Raw genomic sequence first — 23,829 nt, forward strand, 5'->3', positions numbered from 1 at the left:
GAGTTCCCAATGTCTCACATGACTACACAGCAGAGTTCCCAATGTCTCACATGACTACACAGCAGAGTTCCCAACGTCTCACAACGGCAGGACAGAGTCACAATCAGGCACCTGGCTCAGCGGCACTGGAGAGAAGACTCCGGGGCCCTCAATGGCTCCCCAGTGAGTCAGTACAAGCCTGTTTGGCCCTGTGATTACCCAGTTTTGGCGTAGTTTTACCTTTGGCGTCTATACTTCCGTTTACTTTTTTGAGTCCACTAAACTTTGTAATACTAAAAAGCTACACCGTATACATTTTTGCAATGTAAGTGAATGGGCAATTATATATATATATAATATATAAAATATATAACTGTATATAGGGGGGTAAATATATAAGAGTCCAGACAAGTGCATATGACTATGGCATATAATTGGTGGCACTGTTTAGCTGGCCGTGCCCGCCACCCTGGCACAGAAGCCTTACTGACTCCAAGAACCTTCTTCCTCCACTATTGTCGGAAGAGAACAAGTGTCAGGGCTGCAAGTCTCCATAGTGTTATTTATAGGGTTTCTGGACGCCGTGTACCAGTCTCGCTCCAATAATACCAATATAGCTAAACAAAAGGTGACATTTCACAGAGAGATTAGTTGGAGGAGTTTGTGCCAAGTCAGGATTTGGCAGGAGGATCCTCGAACGCATAAGATGTTACAAGTAGCTATAGATCAGGCGGCTTTAGAAATGCCTGTACAACCTTAGAACACATTCCAGAAAATCATTAATATGTGTAATGTCCCTTTAAATCTAAACTACAAATAAGTAGCAGAGCTGAGCTTGTCAAATGTATTAAAGATGGATCAGCTGAGATGTGTCATCTGAGTATTGCCTGCAGGTACACCAGGATTATCTCACATACACTACCATACTACACCCTCCATCATATGGCACCCACAGAAGTGTATGAGACCCTTATTATGTACCTGCATGTATAAGGTGTAAAGCAAAATATTCGCCATCAAACCCCATACAGACACCCATGTTTCATATCCATAGCAGGTATGCCGTCTCTTCATACCCTCACACCTGCAGTCATACATGTCTCCCCCAATACATCTAGTGGGACTACTTTCGGGGCCAGGCACATCAGGTCAATGTCACCACGTTGTATGTTTCAGAGCCAGTAAGTGAAGAGGACCCAGGAGCAGACGGTACAGATACTGCTTGGGGTCTAATAAATTCTAGGGGTTTAGATTCTGACATAATTGTAGGGGGCTGGTCTGGGGTCTAAATAAATATAATTTCATGAAAAGAAAAAAAAAAGGGTTATTACGTGTTAAAACAGCAAAGAATCTTTACTCACCTTCACAGTTCCCTAGTACTGCCGTTCTGACGCTGCTCTGGTCCCTGCTGATCTGCTGAAAACACTGATAAAGGTCAACTGAGCCAATCATTGGCTTAGCCAGTAACCTCCCTCAGTCAGTGATTGGCTGAGTGAGCCTTTATTGGAATTTTCAGTTTGTCAATCCAGGACAGGAAGTGCAGAGCAGCAGGGACTGGAGCAGTGTCAGATCAGCAGTGTTGGTGAACCGTGGAGGTAACGCTTCTTTATTCTGACCGAATTTTTTTAAATCTCCCCGGGAAATCCTTTTAATTGTAAGGGTCTGAGGTCTAACTTAATTTTAGAGGTCAGAGATCTAAACTAATTTTAGGAATATTTTCTAGATTCTGGTTAACTGGCGTTGTCTATGATAAATGTTAGAGGTCTATTCTGGTGTCTAAAAGAGTTTAGGAGTCTGATTAAGAGTCTATATGAAGAGGACAACTTTACAGTTGGCATTCTGCTCATATCTTCACCTGACAGCTGACCCAGATAAATGGACCTGTACTAAAGCTAGCTGGGTCCTCCTGCTTTCTACACTGCTGCCAATCATCAGATATCATCCTCCTACTCACCTGCTGCACAGATTCTTGTGGAATCGCTGTCTACCCATTATTCAGAACTAAATAACCAGTATCACAGTACATGAAGCCCAGTCTGTTCCCAGGATACATGATACAATGTTAGAGATGTCGACTTTGGAGAGCCCCTAACTGTTACGGCAGTGGGTGTCGGGCCACGGAGTCAACCAACAGATTTGACTTTGGGTTAAACCTAAGGCCAATATCTTGGCAGTCCTCTGGTCTTCAGCCTTTAAACCCTTCACAGGGATCTGGACTAAAAGTTACCATAAGGTCGCTACCTCCTGGAGTAGTTGCTGTGTGGTTACCTACCGAGGTCAGGCATGGGTCAGGTCAGGCAGCGGAGGATCACAATCCAAAAATTGGACAAATGTAGGTACAGAGGCAGACAAATGGAATAAAGCAAGCTGGGTAACCCATTTCTCAGGCAACTTCCCACGGGGGAAGGTGCCTTAAGTACCCTGAGGTGACCATCCATTGGCTGGAAAAAATGAGTACGTGTGCAGTGGTCCTTTAAGAGCTCTATGGGCAGATTGCAAGCACAGGCCACAGCCCACTGAAGGAGACAGAGCAGACATGGACATGCTGCAAGAAGGCTGTGGGGGGCCAGTGGGTCTGAGCCACAGGAGCAAACACAGAGGGGTGAGTAGAGTGGTGTCCATGCCCGCCCCAGGGGTATGGGATGGCGGCAGGCATGGGCTGACCACATAACACTCAATGAGTAATAACTGAGCAGTGGGTGGTGATAAAATAGGAGTGCCCTTTTCAATGGGCGTAACTGAATATATTCAGCCCCCAGACCAAACTATTTACAGCGGTGCATTGTGTGCACCACTGGAAGGCACCAGGTCCCAATGCAGTGGATTAAACCAACAGATAATGGCCAATTGTTTACATTTCCTTTGCTGCGCCCCCTCCCAGAAATGGCTGAAAACGATAGTATACTGTATATCAGTGGGTGGCTGGTTGAAGTAGGCCTGACAATAGGATGACTGACCATAAAACTGGGTGAGGTGACATGTCTGCAATGTGGATACATGAGGACCAGTCTGTTCCCAGGACAATGTGGATACATGAGTGCCAGTCTGTTCCCGGGACAATGTGGATATATGAGGGCCAGTCTGTTCCCGGGACAATGTGGATACATGAGGACCAGTCTGTTCCCAGGACAATGTGGATACATGAGGACCAGTCTGTTCCCGGGACAATGTGGATACATGAGGTCCAGTCTGTTCCTGGGACAATGTGGATATATGAGGGCCAGTCTGTTCCCGGGACAATGTGGATACATGAGGACCAGTCTGTTCCTGGGACAATGTGGATACATGAAGACCAGTCTGTTCCCGGGACAATGTGGATACATGAGGACCAGTCTGTTCCCAGGACAATGTGGATACATGAGAACCAGTCTGTTCCCGGGACAATGTGGATACATGAGGACCAGTCTGTTCCCAGGACAATGTGGATACATGAGGACCAGTCTGTTCCCGGGACAATGTGGATACATGAGGTCCAGTCTGTTCCTGGGACAATGTGGATATATGAGGTCCAGTCTGTTCCAGGACAATGTGGATACATGAGGTCCAGTCTGTTCCCGGGACAATGTGGATATATTAAGTCCAGTCTGTTCCTGGGACAATGTGGATATATGAGGTCCAGTCTGTTCCAGGACAATGTGGATACATGAGGTCCAGTCTGTTCCCGGGACAATGTGGATACATGAGGACCAGTCTGTTCCCGGGACAATGTGGATACATGAGGACCAGTCTGTTCCCGGGACAATGTGGATACATGAGGGCCAGTCTGTTCCGGGACAATGTGGATACATGAGGGCCAGTCTGTTCCAGGACAATGTGGATACATGAGGACCAGTCTTCTCCCAGGACAATGTGAATACATGAGGACCAGTCTTCTCCCAGGACAATGTGGATACATGAGTGCCAGTCTGTTCCCGGGACAATGTGGATATATGAGGGCCAGTCTGTTCCCGGGACAATGTGGATACATGAGGACCAGTCTGTTCCCAGGACAATGTGGATACATGAGGACCAGTCTGTTCCCGGGACAATGTGGATACATGAGGTCCAGTCTGTTCCTGGGACAATGTGGATATATGAGGGCCAGTCTGTTCCCGGGACAATGTGGATACATGAGGACCAGTCTGTTCCCAGGACAATGTGGATACATGAGGACCAGTCTGTTCCCGGGACAATGTGGATACATGAGGTCCAGTCTGTTCCTGGGACAATGTGGATATATGAGGTCCAGTCTGTTCCAGGACAATGTGGATACATGAGGTCCAGTCTGTTCCCGGGACAATGTGGATATATTAAGTCCAGTCTGTTCCTGGGACAATGTGGATATATGAGGTCCAGTCTGTTCCAGGACAATGTGGATACATGAGGTCCAGTCTGTTCCCGGGACAATGTGGATACATGAGGACCAGTCTGTTCCCGGGACAATGTGGATACATGAGGACCAGTCTGTTCCCGGGACAATGTGGATACATGAGGGCCAGTCTGTTCCCGGGACAATGTGGATACATGAGGGCCAGTCTGTTCCAGGACAATGTGGATACATGAGGACCAGTCTTCTCCCAGGACAATGTGAATACATGAGGACCAGTCTTCTCCCAGGACAATGTGGATACATGAGTGCCAGTCTGTTCCCGGGACAATGTGGATATATGAGGGCCAGTCTGTTCCCGGGACAATGTGGATACATGAGGACCAGTCTGTTCCCAGGACAATGTGGATACATGAGGACCAGTCTGTTCCCGGGACAATGTGGATACATGAGGTCCAGTCTGTTCCTGGGACAATGTGGATATATGAGGGCCAGTCTGTTCCCGGGACAATGTGGATACATGAGGACCAGTCTGTTCCTGGGACAATGTGGATACATGAAGACCAGTCTGTTCCCGGGACAATGTGGATACATGAGGACCAGTCTGTTCCCAGGACAATGTGGATACATGAGAACCAGTCTGTTCCCGGGACAATGTGGATACATGAGGACCAGTCTGTTCCCAGGACAATGTGGATACATGAGGACCAGTCTGTTCCCGGGACAATGTGGATACATGAGGTCCAGTCTGTTCCTGGGACAATGTGGATATATGAGGTCCAGTCTGTTCCAGGACAATGTGGATACATGAGGTCCAGTCTGTTCCCGGGACAATGTGGATATATTAAGTCCAGTCTGTTCCTGGGACAATGTGGATATATGAGGTCCAGTCTGTTCCAGGACAATGTGGATACATGAGGTCCAGTCTGTTCCCGGGACAATGTGGATACATGAGGACCAGTCTGTTCCCGGGACAATGTGGATACATGAGGACCAGTCTGTTCCCGGGACAATGTGGATACATGAGGGCCAGTCTGTTCCCGGGACAATGTGGATACATGAGGGCCAGTCTGTTCCAGGACAATGTGGATACATGAGGACCAGTCTTCTCCCAGGACAATGTGAATACATGAGGACCAGTCTTCTCCCAGGACAATGTGGATACATGAGGACCAGTCTGTTCCCAGGACAATGTGGATACATGAGGACCAGTCTGTTCCCAGGACAATGTGGATACATGAGGTCCAGTCTGTTCCCGGGACAATGTGGATACATGAGGTCCAGTCTGTTCCCGGGACAATGTGGATACATGAGGTCCAGTCTGTTCCAGGACAATGTGGATACATGAGGACCAGTCTGTTCCCAGGACAATGTGGATACATGAGGTCCAGTCTGTTCCCAGGACAATGTGGATACATGAGGGCCAGTCTGTTCCAGGACAATGTGGATACATGAGGACCAGTCTGTTCCCAGGACAATGTGAATACATGAGGACCAGTCTGTTCCCAGGACAATGTGGATACATGAGGTCCAGTCTGTTCCCAGGACAATGTGGATACATGAGGGCCAGTCTGTTCCAGGACAATGTGGATACATGAGGACTAGTCTGTTCCCAGGACAATGTGGATACATGAGGACTAGTCTGTTCCCAGGACAATGTGGATACATGAGGACCAGTCTGTTCCCAGGACAATGTGAATACATGAGGACCAGTCTTCTCCCAGGACAATGTGGATACATGAGGACCAGTCTGTTCCCAGGACAATGTGGATACATGAGGACCAGTCTGTTCCCAGGACAATGTGGATACATGAGGACCAGTCTGTTCCCAGGACAATGTGGATATATGAGGACCAGTCTGTTCCCAGGACAATGTGGATATATGAGACCCATTATCATTCTACATGCGACAGGTATTTAGCGAGCAACTCTACAGTAAATTAAGGTAATTCCATCTGTCGGCTCCCATTATTTTGAGTTGAGAATATTCTATTAATCATGTGTTTTGCACAGTGACAGCTCGGCTGCAAATATGTCTGTTGTCAGCAAAATTCTGCTCATGAATTATGGAATTTTGAAGAATAAAAAAAATCTGTTGTTTCCATGACCACCATAAAGGCTGGAAATGTCAATCTGCTGCCACAATGGTAAATGCAGAACAAGTGCACAGCCTTCCATGCACTGTGCCCGCTATAACACGGGGCTATTTCTCCCCTGTTGCCTTCGCTGGTGTTCAGTCATTTACATGCATTACTAGGTTTTTGTTTTGGAACGCGCTTCCTCTTTTCCCCCAGCTGCCATCAGTGAAAATAGATTTTAGCTGCTGTACAAACAAGTTAAAACCTGCGCGATGTGAAATCCATATGTTTCTGCCAAATAACACATTACTAGATACTAGTAATCATCTCCTATAAAAGGCCAAGCAAACAAGACAATAATGCAAAAAGTGAAGTGACATTCCCTGCTCAAAGACTAATGTAAGTAGGTAGAAAAGCCATACAGGGCTGGGTGACAACCCCCATACTAGCTGTAATGGAAGCCATGTTGCTTTTCAACAGCTTTTTCAAAAATAGCAAGATATAATAAAAATCATTGGAAACAACTTTTTACAACAAAAAAAAGAAGCCTCAAGGATGTCCATGTGTTGGGATTTCTGATTTACAAGGAATTGTGCAATCTGAGCTAGTTATGGACAGTACAAACACAGCTGGTAGAGCACATAGTATGTCTACTGGAGGTGAACAGAGCTGGTAGAGCACATGCTATGTCAATTGGAGGTGAACAGAGCTGGTAGAGCACATTATATGTCAACTGGAGGTGAACAGAGCTGGTAGAGCACATGATATGTCAACTGGAGGTGAACAGAGCTGGCAGAGCACATGATATGTCAACTGGAGGTGAACAGAGCTGGTAGAGCACATGATATGTCAACTGGAGGTGAACAGAGCTGGCAGAGCACCTGATATGTCAACTGGAGGTGAACAGAGCTGGTAGAGCACAATTATGTGTCAACTAGAGGTGAAGTGAGCTTGTAGAGTACATGATATGTCAACTGGAGGTAAACAGAGCTGGTAGAGCACATGGTATGTCAACTGGAGGTGAACAGAGCTGGTAGAGCACATGATATGTCAACTGGAGGTGAACAGAGCTGGTAGAGCACATGACATGTCACTGGAGGTGAACAAAGCTGGTAGAGCACATGATATGTCAACTGGAGGTGAACACAGCTGGTAGAGCACATGATGTGTCAACTAGAGGTGAAGTGAGCTTGTAGAGTACATGATATGTCAACTGGAGGTGAACAGAGCTGGTAGAGCACATGATATGTCAACTGGAGGTGAACAGAGCTGGTAGAGCACATGATATGTCAACTGGAGGTGAACAGAGCTGGTACAGCACATGATATGTCAACTGGAGGTGAACAGAGCTGGTAGAGCACATGACATGTCAACTGGAGGTGAACAAAGCTGGTAGAGCACATGATATGTCAACTGGAGGTGAACACAGCTGGTAGAGCACATGATGTGTCAACTAGAGGTGAAGTGAGCTTGTAGAGTACATGATATGTCAACTGGAGGTGAATAGAGCTGGTAGAGCACATGATATGTCAACTGGAGGTGAACAGAGCTGGTAGATCACATGATATGTCAACTGGAGGTGAACAAAGCTGGTAGAGCACATGATATGTCAACTGGAGGTGTACAGAGCTGGTAGAGCACATGCTGTTTCAACTGGAGGTGCAGTGAGCTTGTAGAGTACATGATATGTCAACTGGACGTGAAATGACCTGATAGAGCACATGATATGTCAACTGGAGCTAAACTGAGCGTGAAGAGTACATGATATATCAACTGAACATTAACTGAGCTGGAAGACCACATGGTATGTCAATTGGACATGAACTGAACAGGCATAATATGCACTACTGTATGTCAACTGAATGTGAACTGAGCTGGTAGAGCACATAATATGTTAACTGGCCATAACCTGAGCCAATAGACCAAATGCTATGTAAACTGGCCCTGAACTGATCGAGATCTAAGATGGTGGAGAACACGGTATGTCAACTGAACATGAACTGAGCTTGCAGAGTGTTATAATCTATGAACTGGACATGAATTGAGATGGTAGAGCACATGATACTGGGTGTAAACGGACTTAAAAAAGAACAAGCTATGTCAACTTAACATGAACTGTGTCAATAATGCACATAATATGTTGACTGGACAAGAACGGAGCTGGTAGAGCACACACTAAAAGGTAAATTCTGTAAAATATCTCTCCTCCAGAGGGAAGAAGACCGTCTCTCCAGAGACAACTATAGGTGAATACCAAATCACTCAATGTCCTACCCCATAAAAAAAACTTCAGACTGATATGAATTGGTTGTGAAGCCACAGGGTACACTGGAGAGGGAGAATTACCTTCTTCTGGAGGAAAGTTGATTTGCATATTTCCCAGAACCCCTGCCTCAGAGTCTCCCTAATCTTTGCTGGATCCTTGCAAGAACAATCAGCATCTTTCGAGAAGCGGAATCCTGTTTTTATTAGGAGCAATTAAATATATTACAAGGTAAAGTGACAGTGACACTTGATTTCTTTGGCTATATGGACAATATAAGGATTTTCTCTTACCGTTCTGTGATGGTTTCTCTTAGTCCGCTGGTAACCCCTTTCACCACAGTACTAGCTTTTGGCGTTAATACCACTTGAGATATAAAAAAGGAACCTTTCTTTCTGCGTTCAGTAATTGACGACTGTAGGAACTGAATTAATTTTTCTGTATCTGTTGTGTTGGCCCAAGGTGCTGGCATCATCTGCCCAGGCCAAAGGAAAGGAACCTCGAGAGCTACGGGACTGTGGTAGAACACCAAGATCTGGTAATTCCTTTCCCAAAGATAATGAAGACTAACTTCCTGGGCAAAGATAGCCGGACAAGTTTTGTTCCCAAATATGTCCTTGAGCATTTGCACCAGCATTTCATGATGGGATTTTTGCATGCCATAAAAATGGTTAAAGTCCAAAAATACCACTTCCTTCTTGTGACTGGACAGAAAGGCGTTGATCTCTTTAAGACCTTCACGGACTTTGGCACTAAATAAGCCATGAGCAAAATAGAGCTCGTTATCGGGGTCTCTGGGTTTAGTTGAAATCCGAAGATCGAAATACCTTATTCCAGACTCCAACTGGCTCGTGAAGTTCATGGTCTGAGTGGCCAACCACTTTCTCATCAGCTTTTTGGCAACTGTACCAAAAACAGAGACAAAGTTCTGGACAGTTTCCGGTTGTTCTGGTCCAACTGGAGATGCTTCATCGATGTAGAAACTGAATGAGTCGTGTGATCCTAGAACACAAAAAAAATTCTTAGGTCAGTAAGGTTAATTGGCTAACAACTGAAGCTATGACAATCCAAAGAAGGAAATCTCATTGGCTTTAATGGGGTTTGTTGGGGTTCTGTCGGGATTCCAGTATTATTAACAGCAAGAATAAAGCTGTAGGCAAAAATACTGAAAAAAGTTTTCCCATCTACAAGATATGCCATAAATACTTACCATGTTTCGGATTCACCTCTGGGACTTTTGGGAGTCCCAAGAGTCACATTTGCTGATTTTAAAGATCTGTCACCTACCAAGCCTTCCACGAGAGGTAGCCACGCTTGCACAAGGCTCTCTTAAACTCTATAGAAGCCTGCATTGGCAATTGATGGTCAAGTGGAAGCTGCTGCCCAACAATTGTTAATGGCTTCACAATCAGGGTGACTGGGTAATGCAGAAGAACAAGGAACCTGATGGCCATGGACACTCTAGATCTTCGAGAAGAAACCCTCACAAGTGCACCACATCTTTATAGTTCTTTTGATGACCACACATAAAAAAATATAAAACATCCTGCACGATATGATAAATAAATATGTAGATGTATATGGCAACATTTATAAGGAAAAAAATCATGGAAAATAATGCACTGACACAATAGATGCAAACATTATATATGGACTAAGCCCTCACTCTGAAATGATAAAATCTGAGACTTAGAGCCAAGATATGTTGATGAAAACACATCTGTGCAGGGTCTGCTCTCCTGAATGTAGATGCCCAACGGCATAGGTAGGTTTAGCGTAGGACCTGCCTGACTGAGACCACCCTGGCGCCGGTAGGCGGGCACAGATATGTTTTGATCAAAATATATTGACTGAGTCTTAGATTTCATCATATCAGACTGAGGGCTTAGTCCATATATAATGTTTGCATCTATTGTGTCAGTGCATTATTTTCCATGATTTTTACAGTAAAGACCTCCACAGTGTGACTGCTCTTATAGAAGAGACATACATAGTGTGACTGCTCTTATAGAAGAGACATACATAGTGTGACGGCTCTTACATTAGAGACCTCCATAGAGTGACTGCCCTTACAGAAGAGACCTCCATAGTGTGACTGCTCTTATAGAAGAGACATACATAGTGTGACGGCTCTTACATTAGAGACCTCCATAGAGTGACTGCCCTTACAGAAGAGACCTCCATAGTGTGACTGCTCTTATAGAAGAGACATACATAGTGTGACGGCTCTTACAGTAGAGACCTCCAAAGTATGACTGCTCTTACAGTAGAGACCTCCATAGTTTGACTGCTCTTACAGTAGAGACCTCCATAGTATGACTGCTCTTACAGAAGAGACCTCCATAGTTTGACTGCTCTTACAGTAGAGACCTCCATAGTATGACTGCTCTTACAGTAGAGACCTCCATAGTGTGACTCCACTTACAGTAGAAAGCTCCATTGTGTGACTGCTCTTACAGTAGAGAGCTTCACGGTATGACTACACTTACAGTAGAGACCTCCATTGTGTGACTGCTCTTATAGAAGAGACATACACAGTGTGACGGCTCTTACAGTAGAGACCTCCATAGTGTGATGGCTCTTACAGTAGAGACCTCCATAGTATGACTGCTCTTACAGTAAAGACCTCCATTGTGTGACTGCTCTTACAGTAGAGACCCCCATAGTGTGACTGTTCTTATAGAAGAGACCTCCACAGTGTGACTGCTCTTACAGTAGAGACCTCCATAGTGTGACTGCTCTTACAGTAGAGACCTCCATAGTGTGACTGTTCTTACAGTAGAGACCTCCATAGTGTGACTGCTCTTACAGTAGAGACCTCCATAGTGTGACTGCTCTTACAGTAGAGACCTCCATAGTGTGACTGTTCTTACAGTAGAGACCCCTATAGTGTGACAGCTCTTACAGTAGAGACCCCCCATAGTGTGACTGCTCTTACAGTAGAGACCCCCATTGTGTGACTGTTCTTACAGTAGAGACCCCCATTGTGTGACTGTTCTTACAGTAGAGACCCCCATAGTGTGACTACACTTAAAGTAGAGACCCCCATAGTGTGACCGCTCTTATAGAAGGCTGGTAGGCAGGGTAAGCGGACGCAGTACAGAGGCGAGACCACGGTTGAAAAGCAAAAGTCCAGTGTTTATTTACACAACAAGGAAGAAAAGAAAAACACTACTTTGCAGGGTCCTGGTGTTCGTTCACACAGCAAGAGTCCACAGAACAACATAAATCACCTGGCAGTCCACAGCAGGCTTCAGGGCGCCCGACTCCCAGCCGGCGGCTCTCAGCCTTGCAGTATGGCGGATCTCCTCAGCTCCCAAACACAAGGAGCTTCCACATCTCCACTATCACCTGGAGGATTATTCCACACTCAGCTGAGCTGCTGGCTGGCTTCTTAAATCCCAGCCCAAAACCTGGCCTGGAACGTGGGGAACAGCCACCCACCCTGCTCTTTGGCTGCTCCCAATAAGAACCGGCCCGGATTGGCTTTACAGCCACACTAAGGGTCCATTTACACAACAGTGTGTGTTTTGCGGATCCACGGATCCGTGGATCCGCAAAACACGGACACCGGCGATGTGCGTTCCGCATTTTGTGGCATTCTCATAGAAAATGCCTTTTCTTGTCCACAATTGCGGACAAGAATAGGACATGTTCTATTTTTTTCGGGATCGGAATTGCGGACATCGTGCTGCCCCATAGAAATGAATGGGTCCGCAATTCCATTCCGCAAAATGCGGAACGAAATTGCGGACGTGTGAATGGACCGAGCACTAGCTGCCTCTGACACCGAAAGTTACCGGTTCCACAGGAACCTCGGTGACACGTACCTTCCGTCAATGACGGACCCTTGCGCCTTCCTACACTGCTCTTACAGTAGAGACTCCACAGTGTGACCGCTTTTCCTTGTGGACACCTACTCTCCTCTAGTAAAGTGGATGCCCCTTTTTTATAGTTAGGGCACTGTAGTCCATTTATTCTACTTATTGCTATGACTATTGCCTTTCAATCTCCTCCAGCTCTGCTATGTCTGTTGTGTGCCCAGTACTGTACAAATGTGTCCCCCGTCCCCCCCCCCCCCAACCCCCATAATCTTATTAGCCTTGGCTACAGCTGCTTGACACTGGTTGCTACAGGTAAATCCCTTTCAATGTTATTTTTACCCAGTGCTACGGATGACACTTCTACATCTGTAGCATAATAATATAATACCGCCCTCTGTGTACATGCAACACGGTACAATGTTGCACTTTTCTTTAACACTTACAATGCAGGATTTCTAATTTTGTTACATTTTATTGTCAGTCCAGAGTTAGGACTTGGAACTGGAGAGGATCTGTTCTCTTCCCTCTGACTAATGATCTGTCAGTCTGCGGAGGACAAGAGAACATCCCAACTCAACAGCGGTGACAATGACATTGTCACCTCCACCTGCCGCAGCAAATGTAAATGGGAGAGAGAAGCCGTATAATGGGGCGACCTGCTGGGGCTACATTTACTCAGCACTTGTAAATATGTGCATGCATTACAATGGATGATCATTACTGGGAAGGTGAGATGACTCAAACTGTGTAATGTGTTCCAACTGTTCTGGCTTATGTGTCGTGGCCGGGTTTGAGGTGGGCCCCCAATGCTATGCTGGGTCCCCTGGACACCATAGAAGTGTCACCATGTGTTTCTGCTCTCCGGAGGGAATGGCCAGGTGTGGTGCACCCCAATGGAAAATAACCCTTCAAAGTGCACTAAATTAGTGAGTTGATGGCTTTGCATAGCAGCAATAGGGGCAAATGTCCACCAACATCCAGACTCCACAGAACCCTTACTCCAGGGAACTAGCATGCACATAAGCATGTGGCATTGTATACATGTGAATTGCTAAAAAAAATGATGGGCATGTCTACTTTTGCAACCAACTGCAATGCTCCAATGCATCAAATCCACAAAAAGTGAACCATCTTTGCAAAAAGTTTTTTTTTTTTAGTCTGCATTCTTGAGTATACAGCTCCTATGCAGGGCTAGGTGTCCCCATTGTTGCAGATTATATAGGGTTTTCCTAATAACCCTCAGACAGTAAAACATGGGCAAATGGAAGACAGAAAGACATGACTGCAGTAATAGAATACAGACATGGAGTCTGTAACCATGGTGATGCATAGATCTGCAGAGGAGCTCTAGACATGAAATGTTAGGAGAATTCTAATTCTAAAGAATGCTATTGGCTGCAGAAGTGGACATAATGGATTGCAATGTCCATGCTATGACACTTTTATAGTTATTATTTTAGCTTGCCATCAGTGCTCTTTCTATGTAATGAGTGCAGCCTCCGGTACAATGGCGATGATCTTCACCAGCGCCGGCTGCCTGACAGTTTGAGAGCCCAGTCATTTAGAGAATAAAGAAAACTCCAGCCTTGGTGCATCAGAGCCCTATTGTGCTCCCAGCATAACTCTTCTAAATGATATCAGCAAAATCCTGCCTATTACTGTCTATTCCTATCTCACACTGCAGGAGCTGACAGATCTTTGACATCGCAACACAACTACTGTTCTCATCATCAGGAAGGGGGGCAAGGAAGAAGCGAAACAGGGACAGAAACAGCAAAGAGGTCTGCCAGCAACATGAGTGCAGAAACACATGGAGCCGAAGAGAGTAGAACATACCTAGTGGGGAGTAGGGGATGGGGAAAGAGCAGGGGAACGAAGAAGGAGTAAGGGGAGAGTAAAGGGGGAAGGAAAGGAAGGGGGAGTTAAAAGGCAAAGGAATCAGTAAAGGCAGAGGGAGGGGTAAAAGGGAAAGGAATCAGTATAGGCAGAGAGGGTAAAAGGGAAAGGAATCATTAAAGATGGAGGGGGTAAAAGGGAAAGGAATCAGTAAAGGTTGAGGGGGGTAAAATGGAAAGGAATTAGTAAAGGCGAAGGGGGGTAAAAGGGAAAGAAATCAGTAAAGGCAGAGGGGAGTAAAAGGGAAAGAAATTAGTGGAGGGGGTAAACGGGAAGGGAAAGGAATCACTAAAAGCAGAGAAGGGGTAAAAGGGAAAGGAATCAGTAAAGGCGGAGGGAATAAAAGGGAAAGGAATCAGTAAAGGCGGAGGGGGGGAAGAGGGAAGGGAAAAGAATCAGTAAAGGTGGAGGGGGTAAAAGGAAAAGGAATCAGTAAAGGTGGAGGGGGGTAAAATGGAAAGGAATCAGTAAAGGCGAAAAGGGGGGTAAAAGGGAAAGAAATCAGTAAAGGCGGAGGGAAGTAAAAGGGGGAAAAAAATCTTTAAAGGTGGAGGGGGGTAAAAGGGAAAGAAATTAGTAGAGGTGGAGGGGGTAAACGGGAAGGGAAAGGAATCACTAAAAGCAGAGAAGGGGTAAAAGGGAAAGGAATCAGTAAAGGCGGAGGGGATAAAAGGGAAAGGAATCAGTAAAGGCGGAGGGGGGGTAAGAGAGAAGGGAAAAGAATCAGTAAAGGTGGAGGGGGTAAAGGGGAAAGTAATCAGTAAAGGCAGAGGGTGGATGGGGTAAAAGGGAAAGGAATCAGTAAAGGGGGAGGGGGTAAACAGGAAGGGAAATTAATCAGTAAAAGCAGAGGAAGGGGTCAATGGGAAGGTAAAGGAATAAGTAAAGGAGGAGGGTGGTAAAAGGGAAGGGAAAGGAATCAGTGAGGGGGAGGGAAAAGGGGAGTGAAAGAAGGGTGATGTAAGGAGCAAGGGAATCGGAGGAGGATACAAATGGAAAGGAAAATAGAATGAGGAAAAAGGAAGGAGAAGAAAACATGAGGAGAATTAAAAGAAATAGAAATAAGGGGGAAGGAACAAGAAGGGACAGAGAGGGCAAAGGTATGGGGAAGTAAGGGGAAAAGCAAAAGGAAGAGAAAGTAAAGGGGGCAAAGGAAGTAAAATGAGCTCATGTTACTATGAAGGTGAAAGGGGGAGTAAAAGGGTAAGAAAAAATGGAGAAGGAAAGAAAGGGGGAAAAGGAAATGAAAGGACAGGAAGGATCAATGAGAGGGGGCGGGGGGGATAAAGGAAAAGATAAGCATAGTGAAATAGAGGAGAGAATGGAAGTGAGGAAGAGGGGGAAGAGAAGAAGAGGGAAGGGGCGAGAGGCAGGAATGAAGGAAGAAAGGGAACTCAGGAGAAGGAGAGGAAAAATCATAGTAACAGTGAAAAAGGCAGGAAGGGTGAAGGGGAGAGGGAGAAGGGTGAAAAAGGCAGGGGAAGAACAGAGCCTAAAGTGAAGAGAAGGAATAGAATATGAGAATAAAATTAAAGGAAGAGGAGGGCAAATGTAAGGCTTTGTTCACACACTGCAGATTTACCATGGTCAAACTGACTACAACCAAAGGTTTCACCATTGTTAATGGTCATACTGTGAGTTGCTATTTAGCTGCCCGACTGTCCGGCTGTTCACAATGGAAGTGCTCCTAGCTGTGCGTGCAACATGTAAACCCCGCCATGGGAGAAGTGAGCGGACTGAGGAAGAAGACGAGAGGAGGAAGGTGAAAGAGAAGAGGAAATGGGAACAAAGGAAAGAACAAATAGAAGGGATTTAGAGGGAAAGGGAATGAGGAAAAGGAAGAGAATTGGGGCAGTCAGACCCCATCATCATTTAAAGGGAAAACTCATTAAAAGTTTTACCATAAGAAACAAGTCAACATAGCCTACTAAGGGTGTAGCTGTCCAGCTAAGACCTGTCCTAGGTTGCTATTATAGCTTATATGTGTATACAGCTAGACCTGCTAATAACCTTAATACAGTTCCTATGTTTATGAGTTAAAGGCAAAAGCAGAGTTATTTACTGTGACATCATGTTTTGGATGTCATATAAATGTTATATTTTGTGTTCACAGAAGCAGAAAAAGATAATATATGCCTTTAAGATTTATTGTGTAATGTAAGGTAAGCTCAATGACACAGCAGAAACAACAGAAAGCATAGTGTTAATCTGTTGTTGCTGGGCAGAAGTCTAGACCAATCACAGCCAGCTTCTCACAAAGCAAGAGTTTTCACCAATCACAGCCAGCCTCACACACAGCCTGTCTAGGAATTCCCCTAGCAGGAGCTGCTGGAATCATTACTCACCAGAGAGAGGAGCTGAACAGACACACAGTTCCAGTCAGAGTCCAGTTTTATGGGAACAAGAGGCCAAAATAGCTATTTAGAACAGTTATATAATGTTCATATTGTTAGTATTGTGATTAGAACTGTATACTGAACCAGTTATATGTGTGTTTACTTAAAGTTCCACCAAATTGCAAGCATACAAACCAGATTCTATACAAATTGCATACAAACTGAACTGTTTATACTAGATCATAAGCAATTGCATACTGCAAACTAAGTTGAGCAAGCAGAACTATTAGTTAAACCTCAGATATACCTCTCAGAGAGATCAGAAAGTGCTTAAATAACTTAAAGTGCGAGTACAGATACTCAAGAGAGAAATATATCTACTATTTTATGTTGAATGACAAGATTGAACAGTTGAACCACCATCTTATGCATACCGCCATTTTGTGATATCTTTTCAACACGTGTTATGTACATGGACTATCTGCTGCAGAGGCGGCAGTGTTATACTGTATATAAAGAAAAGTTGAAGTTAATAAAGAAGTTATTTCAAGCATTTGGTGTGCTCTTTAAACCTACTGTTTCCATAGAACGGCGCTAGAGGAATTACAGAGTAATATACAGTCTGGTTAGACTAAAAGGTCAGAGATATCAAAACTCTTCTAATGCCGCAGCGCAAAAGGCACTTCATAGTGCTGCGCCTGCCACAGTGGAACTATTAATCTCAGAGGGCGAAGTGATAGCGCTCCTCAACTTGCACAGTAAAGGGCGCATTAGAGCAGCGGAGCGCCAGCATATACCGCCGCGCAGCAAATGTTCCCTGAGTGAGGAAGCAAAGACATCTCAGCGGAGCTACCATAGAGGCCATAGAACGTGTGCATTAGTTAAACTGCAGCCGACTCTTAAAGTGGCAGAACGGCAAAGGCAAAATAGTCAAAGAAAGAGCGCCAACCCTCCTGCATTTGCGGATACGCAATACACGGGCACTGTTCCGTGGCCTTCCGAATCACGGATGTGGACCCATTCATTTCAATGGGTCCGCAAATCCGGAGATACGGAAGCACTACGGAGTGCTTTCTGGGGTTCCATTCCGTGCTTCCGCACCGCAAAAAGATAGAACTTGCTCTATCTTGTTGCGGAACGGAAGGATCGCCGACCCATTCAAGCGAATGGGTCTGCGATCCCCATGCGCCTGCACCACGGACGGTGCCCGCGCATTGCGGGCCGCAATTTGCGGTCCACAGCACGGGCTTCACACGTTCGTGTGAACGAGCCCTTAGGCCTCGCAATGAACGAACACCCACCGTGGGGCAGCCGCAGCGGATCGCGGACCCATTCACTTTATTGGGTCCGCGATCTGGCCGTTCCGCAAAAAGATAGGACATGTTCTATCTTTTTGCGGAACGGAAGTACGGGACGAAATCCCACGTAAAGCACTCTGTAGTGCTTCCGTAGGGTTCCGTTCCATGCTTCTGTTCCGCACCATTCAGCATCTCCGGATTTGTGGACCCATTTGAAGTGAATGGGTCCGCATCCGTGATGCGGAATGCACACGGAACGGTGCCCGTCTATTGTGGATCCGCAAATGCGGTCCGCAATACGGCCACGGAGCGCACACGTTCGTGCGCAATAAGCCTAAGACAGAGGAGAAGACGCCGCTCGGGCACAGGACGTCTTCTTGCAGTAATTACCTTTTCTAACTTTACAGCCTTGATCCTTCATTTAGAGACATGTAAGCCGATTGCGTTATTGGCCTCTTTGCAGAGTTATATTCAATCTGTAACAAGAGCCTGGAACATAGCAGAGTGTGGCCTGGATGACGGCCATCTACAGTCCCCAGGTAGGTAGTCCTTACCAAAATCAATGTCCGATCAATACTATTCAGGAGGAGGGCTAGGAGCACACCTACAGGCTGTAATCTGGGACGCAGCAGTGAGACTGTATATATACAGTACAGGCAGTATATGTGCACTAGGTTCTGTTCACACTAGCAGCCAGGACTGCTATGATGGATCCGTCTCCAAGCTGATTTTAACAGGATTGTCAATGAAGGAACTGAAGGTGCAAACCACAAGAATGCCCCCTGACAATCTCCTTCCACCCATGTTGCATTCCCCTATGTCAGGGATGGCCAACCTGCGGCTCTCCAGCTGTTGCAAAACTACAACCCCCAGCATACCAAGACTGCCTACAGCCATCAGCCTACAGCAGGGCATGGTGGGAATTGTAGTTTTACAACAGCTGGAGAGCCGCAGGTTGGCCGTCCCTGCCCGATGACCCCCCTGTCAGACGTCTCAACCATTTTTTTTTTGGACCAATAAATGAAAAACTAAGCAAGTTTACAAATAAAATTCACAAAAAAAAACTTCTACCGTTTTGTGTCCACAGCTCCTATGCTGACCTATGTGTCTCCGGGGTAAAAGACTACAAACAAACCCCGTGTAGTCTGATCCTGCGGTCGTACTGTCTTCCATCTCTCTTCTTCCACGTATTACTAACACATATTGGACAGATGGCTCGTCGAAGTCTCCTGCGGTGCATGAGGGTGCCCCTAATTTATAACGAAGGCGCATCCTCCGGGATCCTGTGTGCCAGAATGAAACCTATGGCGGCTCGAAGCGGCCGTAGATTTCTGTCTGCATTTGCCCCAGAAAACGGATGCACATGGACGTAAATATGGCGTTCCCGCTGGAACCTCCCTCTTGTCACGCCACCTATTGGGGGCGTTTCAAGGGCAGCGTAAAAACACAACTTGCAACAGGATTTGTTGCAATTGGCAATTAAAAACTTACTAGTGGTTTGCGACTTGTACGCCAGGAAACCGGTGAAGGGAGGTGATTAATCTCTCCCTATGACTTCAGGATCAGACTACACAGGCTTTGTTTGTTGTCTGTTACCGTGGAGACCCACAGCTCTGCATAAGAGGTGTAGAACATTGTATTTAAAAAACGCTATTAATTTTTTCAAATCAGATGAACTGGTGGAGTAAACAAAAAAAAAAAATAATAGTTGTGGAGATGGAGCCAGAACTTCTTCAATGGTAGAGACCCCCTAGCTGGAAATAAATGATCCATCATCAAAATCTATTCGGACACATGCATATCATCATTGCATTGTGTAAGATAATGCATCAGGTTTACCTGCAGTCCCAAGTAAATCTACATAGAATACAACTATCTGATGGTGACTTGAGCCTGATGACAAACTCAGCTCTGCTACCTTTGCAAATAGTAGAAAATGGCAATGTAAATGATGAACTTGATGGAGATGGGTCTTTTTTCCAGCCATATTATGTGCTGCTTTGTCATTGCTATTGTCTAATATGTCACCGTCGTTGTCTTCGGTTGGGTCGTCCTCCCCTCTGCTGTACCGTACATCAGGCCTGTCAGTCTAATGAAATAAAGCACAAGGCCTAATTGAATTACTCCAAACCTTCTGCTTGTCATATACATAATGCTCTCCTCTCTAAAGCTCCTAAGGGACTTGGCTAGACCGACAACTTAACGAAGAACTACCGCAGACGAACCGAGACTGTAGTGCAGCTGAACAGGAGAAGAATGAGAGTAGTAGTTCTTAAAGGCAATGTATCCTTTATATTTTATTTTACTAAACCACACAGACAGAAATTCTCTAATCAGTTTTTTGTTTTGTTTTCTGATTTTAGATATTTGTTGTATTTTAATCTACTGTATGTACAGGATTATGGTGGCCGCCATCTTGCCCGAGCTGCAGGTAACAGCATTTATAGAGGCGTTACAGAAGCCACATGGGCCATAGACACAATAGAAATGAGATGTTCACTGAATTCTATGGGCGAGTTTTCTACCCATGCAGAGGTCATTGTGTAGGGAAGGGGAGATGATGAGCTGTGGCATCACACAGAGGATCATGTGTTATCTATGCAGCAATTTTATATGTCATTCTTATCCTGCCTGCGATAATAACGAAAAGTGAGATGACTACTGGAAAGTCTCCACAGAAAGAGAGTGTTGTGGGCATGCTCTGTGACCTGTACAGAGGTCACTGTGCAGGTAGGGGGAGCAGGTGAGCTGTAAGATTGCCAACTGCATAGGGTGGATCCTGCGTTATCTATACAGCGATTTTATATGTCATTGTCACACTGCCTGTGATGATACTTTAAAGTGATAGGACTGAGAAAAAGTCTTCTAAGGGAGAATTTAATGTGCATTCTCTGTGACCTTTGCAGACGTCATTGTGCAGAGAGGGGGATTGGTGTTGAGTTGTGACATTGCCCATTATAAACGGTGGATCCTGTGTTATCTATACAGCGGCTTTATATTTCATTGTAATGCCTCCTATGGTGATAACTACTGAAAATTGAGATGGCTATTGAAAAGTCCCTCCAGGTAGAGTGTTGTGAGCATGCTCTGTGACCTCTACAGAGGTCACTGAGCAGGGAGGGGAAGGGGGTGAGCTGTGACATCGCCTATTGTATTTGGTGGATCCTGTGTTATCTATGGAGTAATTTTATATGCCATTGTCATCCTGCCTGTTATGATACTTTAAATGGAAAAGTCTTCTAAGGGACAGTCTTATGGACATGCTCTGTGACCTGAACATTCCCTTTAACATGGAACTCTTCCACTAGGCCCCTCTATTTTGTGTCATAGATGGTCTAAAATAGACAAAGTCCATCCAGTTCAATGTATTACCCTGCAGTTGGTCTAGGGGAAGGCAAACAACCCCCTTCACCCAGAGACCAAAACTACTTCATCTCAGGAGGGAAAAACCCTTCCTTCCCATAGTTATACTGCTCTTACTGTAAAGAATCTTCATCAGCGGATGCCTAGTTGTTATAGTTCCCAGTAAGAAGGGTTCCAGTTATTACTTTGGTCGCCCTCCTTATTGGGGCATTATATGGATTCATATTGACTTTTATGCATGGGCAGATTTGGAATTTTTGGGGCCCCAAGCAAAGTTATTTCCAGGGCCCCCATTGCACTGCTAAGCTCCACCCCATTGCACCACTAAGTTCTGCCCTGTGACACTACTAAGCCCCGCCCTCACATGCCTAAGCTCCACCCTGTTAGCTCACAAAGCTCCACCCCCATTGGCCTGCTAAGTGCCTCTCTCAGCTTTGCAGTGCAGTCTTGCCACTTCTGCTCCTGCATTACAGCTGGGAAAGAGCCCCCCGAGCCCCTGTGAAGCTTCACCAACTGCACAGATGGTAGCGCCACCCTTTAGTCATTTTTTTCAGCCAGCGGGGGGCTCCAAGAGGTTCCCCTGATTATAACATGAAAAAGTGGGAAATGTCAGTAAAGGGCTCACTAGGACCTTACCGATCTCTGACCATTCATGGTCTGAGGCTTCCCAGTCCCTGCTGGTCTCAGGTTCCTTGTCCTTCTCGATAAACAGGAAGTGACCACTTGGTGCAGTAACCAGTAATTGGCTTAGCGGTCATTTTTAGGAAGCATTGTAACAGGAGCAACGGCCATTGCAGAACGGGAACATGGCTAAACAACATCAGGGCTGGCGGGGTAAGGGATATCAGATTTATATATGCGGGAAAAATGGGCGAGCACTCATACATTCGGCATCCAATTGAAATATGCAGAAAATTTATTCATTCAATGATACGTTCACATATACGCATAAAATCTTAAAAAAAAACTATTTAAAAATTATTTGCTGTGCAGATGACTATGTTTAAGCAACCTGTATTTGATCTGTCGCCATTTCACACTTGCTGTTCTTAAACCACTTTGCGCAGTTAATGTTTCTCCTATATTAGAATTACTAGTAAAATGTCACTTTTTGGGTGCATATATTGCAGCTATTGTAGAGTCACAGAAAAAGGCACAATGGTGTATTCCCCAAGAGATTGTAGAACACTGCACATAGAGTCTTTCCTTATGCTTCTTAGACTCCCGCTTTGCTGATGTACAGAGACAATCTTTAAAGATGTTTGGCTTACCTCCTTCCCAACGTGTAGTTCGGATATCTCCCGATCACTTGGCGAGAAGTGAGCGGTGCGGATTGTTACCAACGTGTCTCGCCGTTCTCCTCGAGCCAAGAAAATTCGGATCTCGCGGGAGTAGCACAAATCTCGCAGGAGCTCACGCGCTCTTTCACCGCGAATATATTCAAGTCCTAGGATCGGAGGAAATATGTAAGTTCCTTATTCTTTACTTTGTTTCTTCACGATTCTTTCTGTATGGCCATACAGTTTTTAGGAGGACTTCGTTGCGGGTACGTCCACCTGTTGCACCAGACGCGTTTCGGGATGGTACGCTATCCCTTCCTCAGTGGTCAAGTGTTGCCCGCCTAGCCTCCATTCTTTATATTGTCTCTAATTGGGTCCAAATTGCAAGCACCTGCTGCTCCAAATTTTCCTCAGTTGGAAAGAGGAATTGTGCTATAATGCGTTTTATTAATAATACTGGTTGCGATTTTTCTGCGTTTTTTTTTTATATATGCGTTTTTTGGGCTAAACATTCTTCTTGATGTAATACACTACTATATGTAATATAATTAACATCTACGGTTGCTTATAGTCAGGAACACAGATTTTCATTTCTCATAATGGTGATATATCCATAGTGAATGTCTATATATGTAAAACTTCCTACATAGACACCACTACGACCCAAATATTGTATTCCGTATATTGTTATGGTATAAAAAATATACATATAAGGTATACGAATATAAAAAATATACAGATATAAAAATATGAAAATATAAAAATATACAGATTTGAAGATATATTGAGCGTGGGAATTGATAGATGAGAACGGATGGGTATCTATATATCTTCAAATCTGTATATTTTTAAATTTGCATATTTTTATATCTGTATATTTTTTATATTCGTATACCTTATATGTATATTTTTTATACCATAACAATATACGGAATACAATATTTGGGTCGTAGTGGTGTCTATGTAGGAAGTTTTACATATATAGACATTCACTATGGATATATCACCATTATGAGAAATTAAAATCTGTGTTCCTGACTATAAGCAACCGTAGATGTTAATTATATTACATATAGTAGTGTATTACATCAAGAAGAATGTTTAGCCAAAAAAACGCATATATAAAAAAAAAACGCAGAAAAATCGCAACCAGTATTATTAATAAAACGCATTATAGCACAATTCCTCTTTCCAACTGGGGAAAAT

The 23,829-nt window shown here is 44.9% G+C and overlaps 1 protein-coding gene across 1 annotated transcript in view; it reads right to left on the bottom strand.

Annotated features, from left to right (window-relative positions):
* Positions 1–23,829, bottom strand: part of PLCXD3 (phosphatidylinositol specific phospholipase C X domain containing 3) — a 72,033-nt gene that overhangs the window by 25,706 nt on the left and 22,498 nt on the right. The window contains exon 2 of the mRNA XM_040420137.1: positions 8,920–9,628. Coding sequence (XP_040276071.1) covers positions 8,920–9,628 — 709 coding nt within the window. The remainder of the gene's footprint in view (positions 1–8,919; positions 9,629–23,829) is intronic.

This window comes from Bufo bufo, chromosome 2 (genome assembly GCF_905171765.1).
Source record: "Bufo bufo chromosome 2, aBufBuf1.1, whole genome shotgun sequence".
NCBI lineage: Eukaryota > Metazoa > Chordata > Amphibia > Anura > Bufonidae > Bufo > Bufo bufo.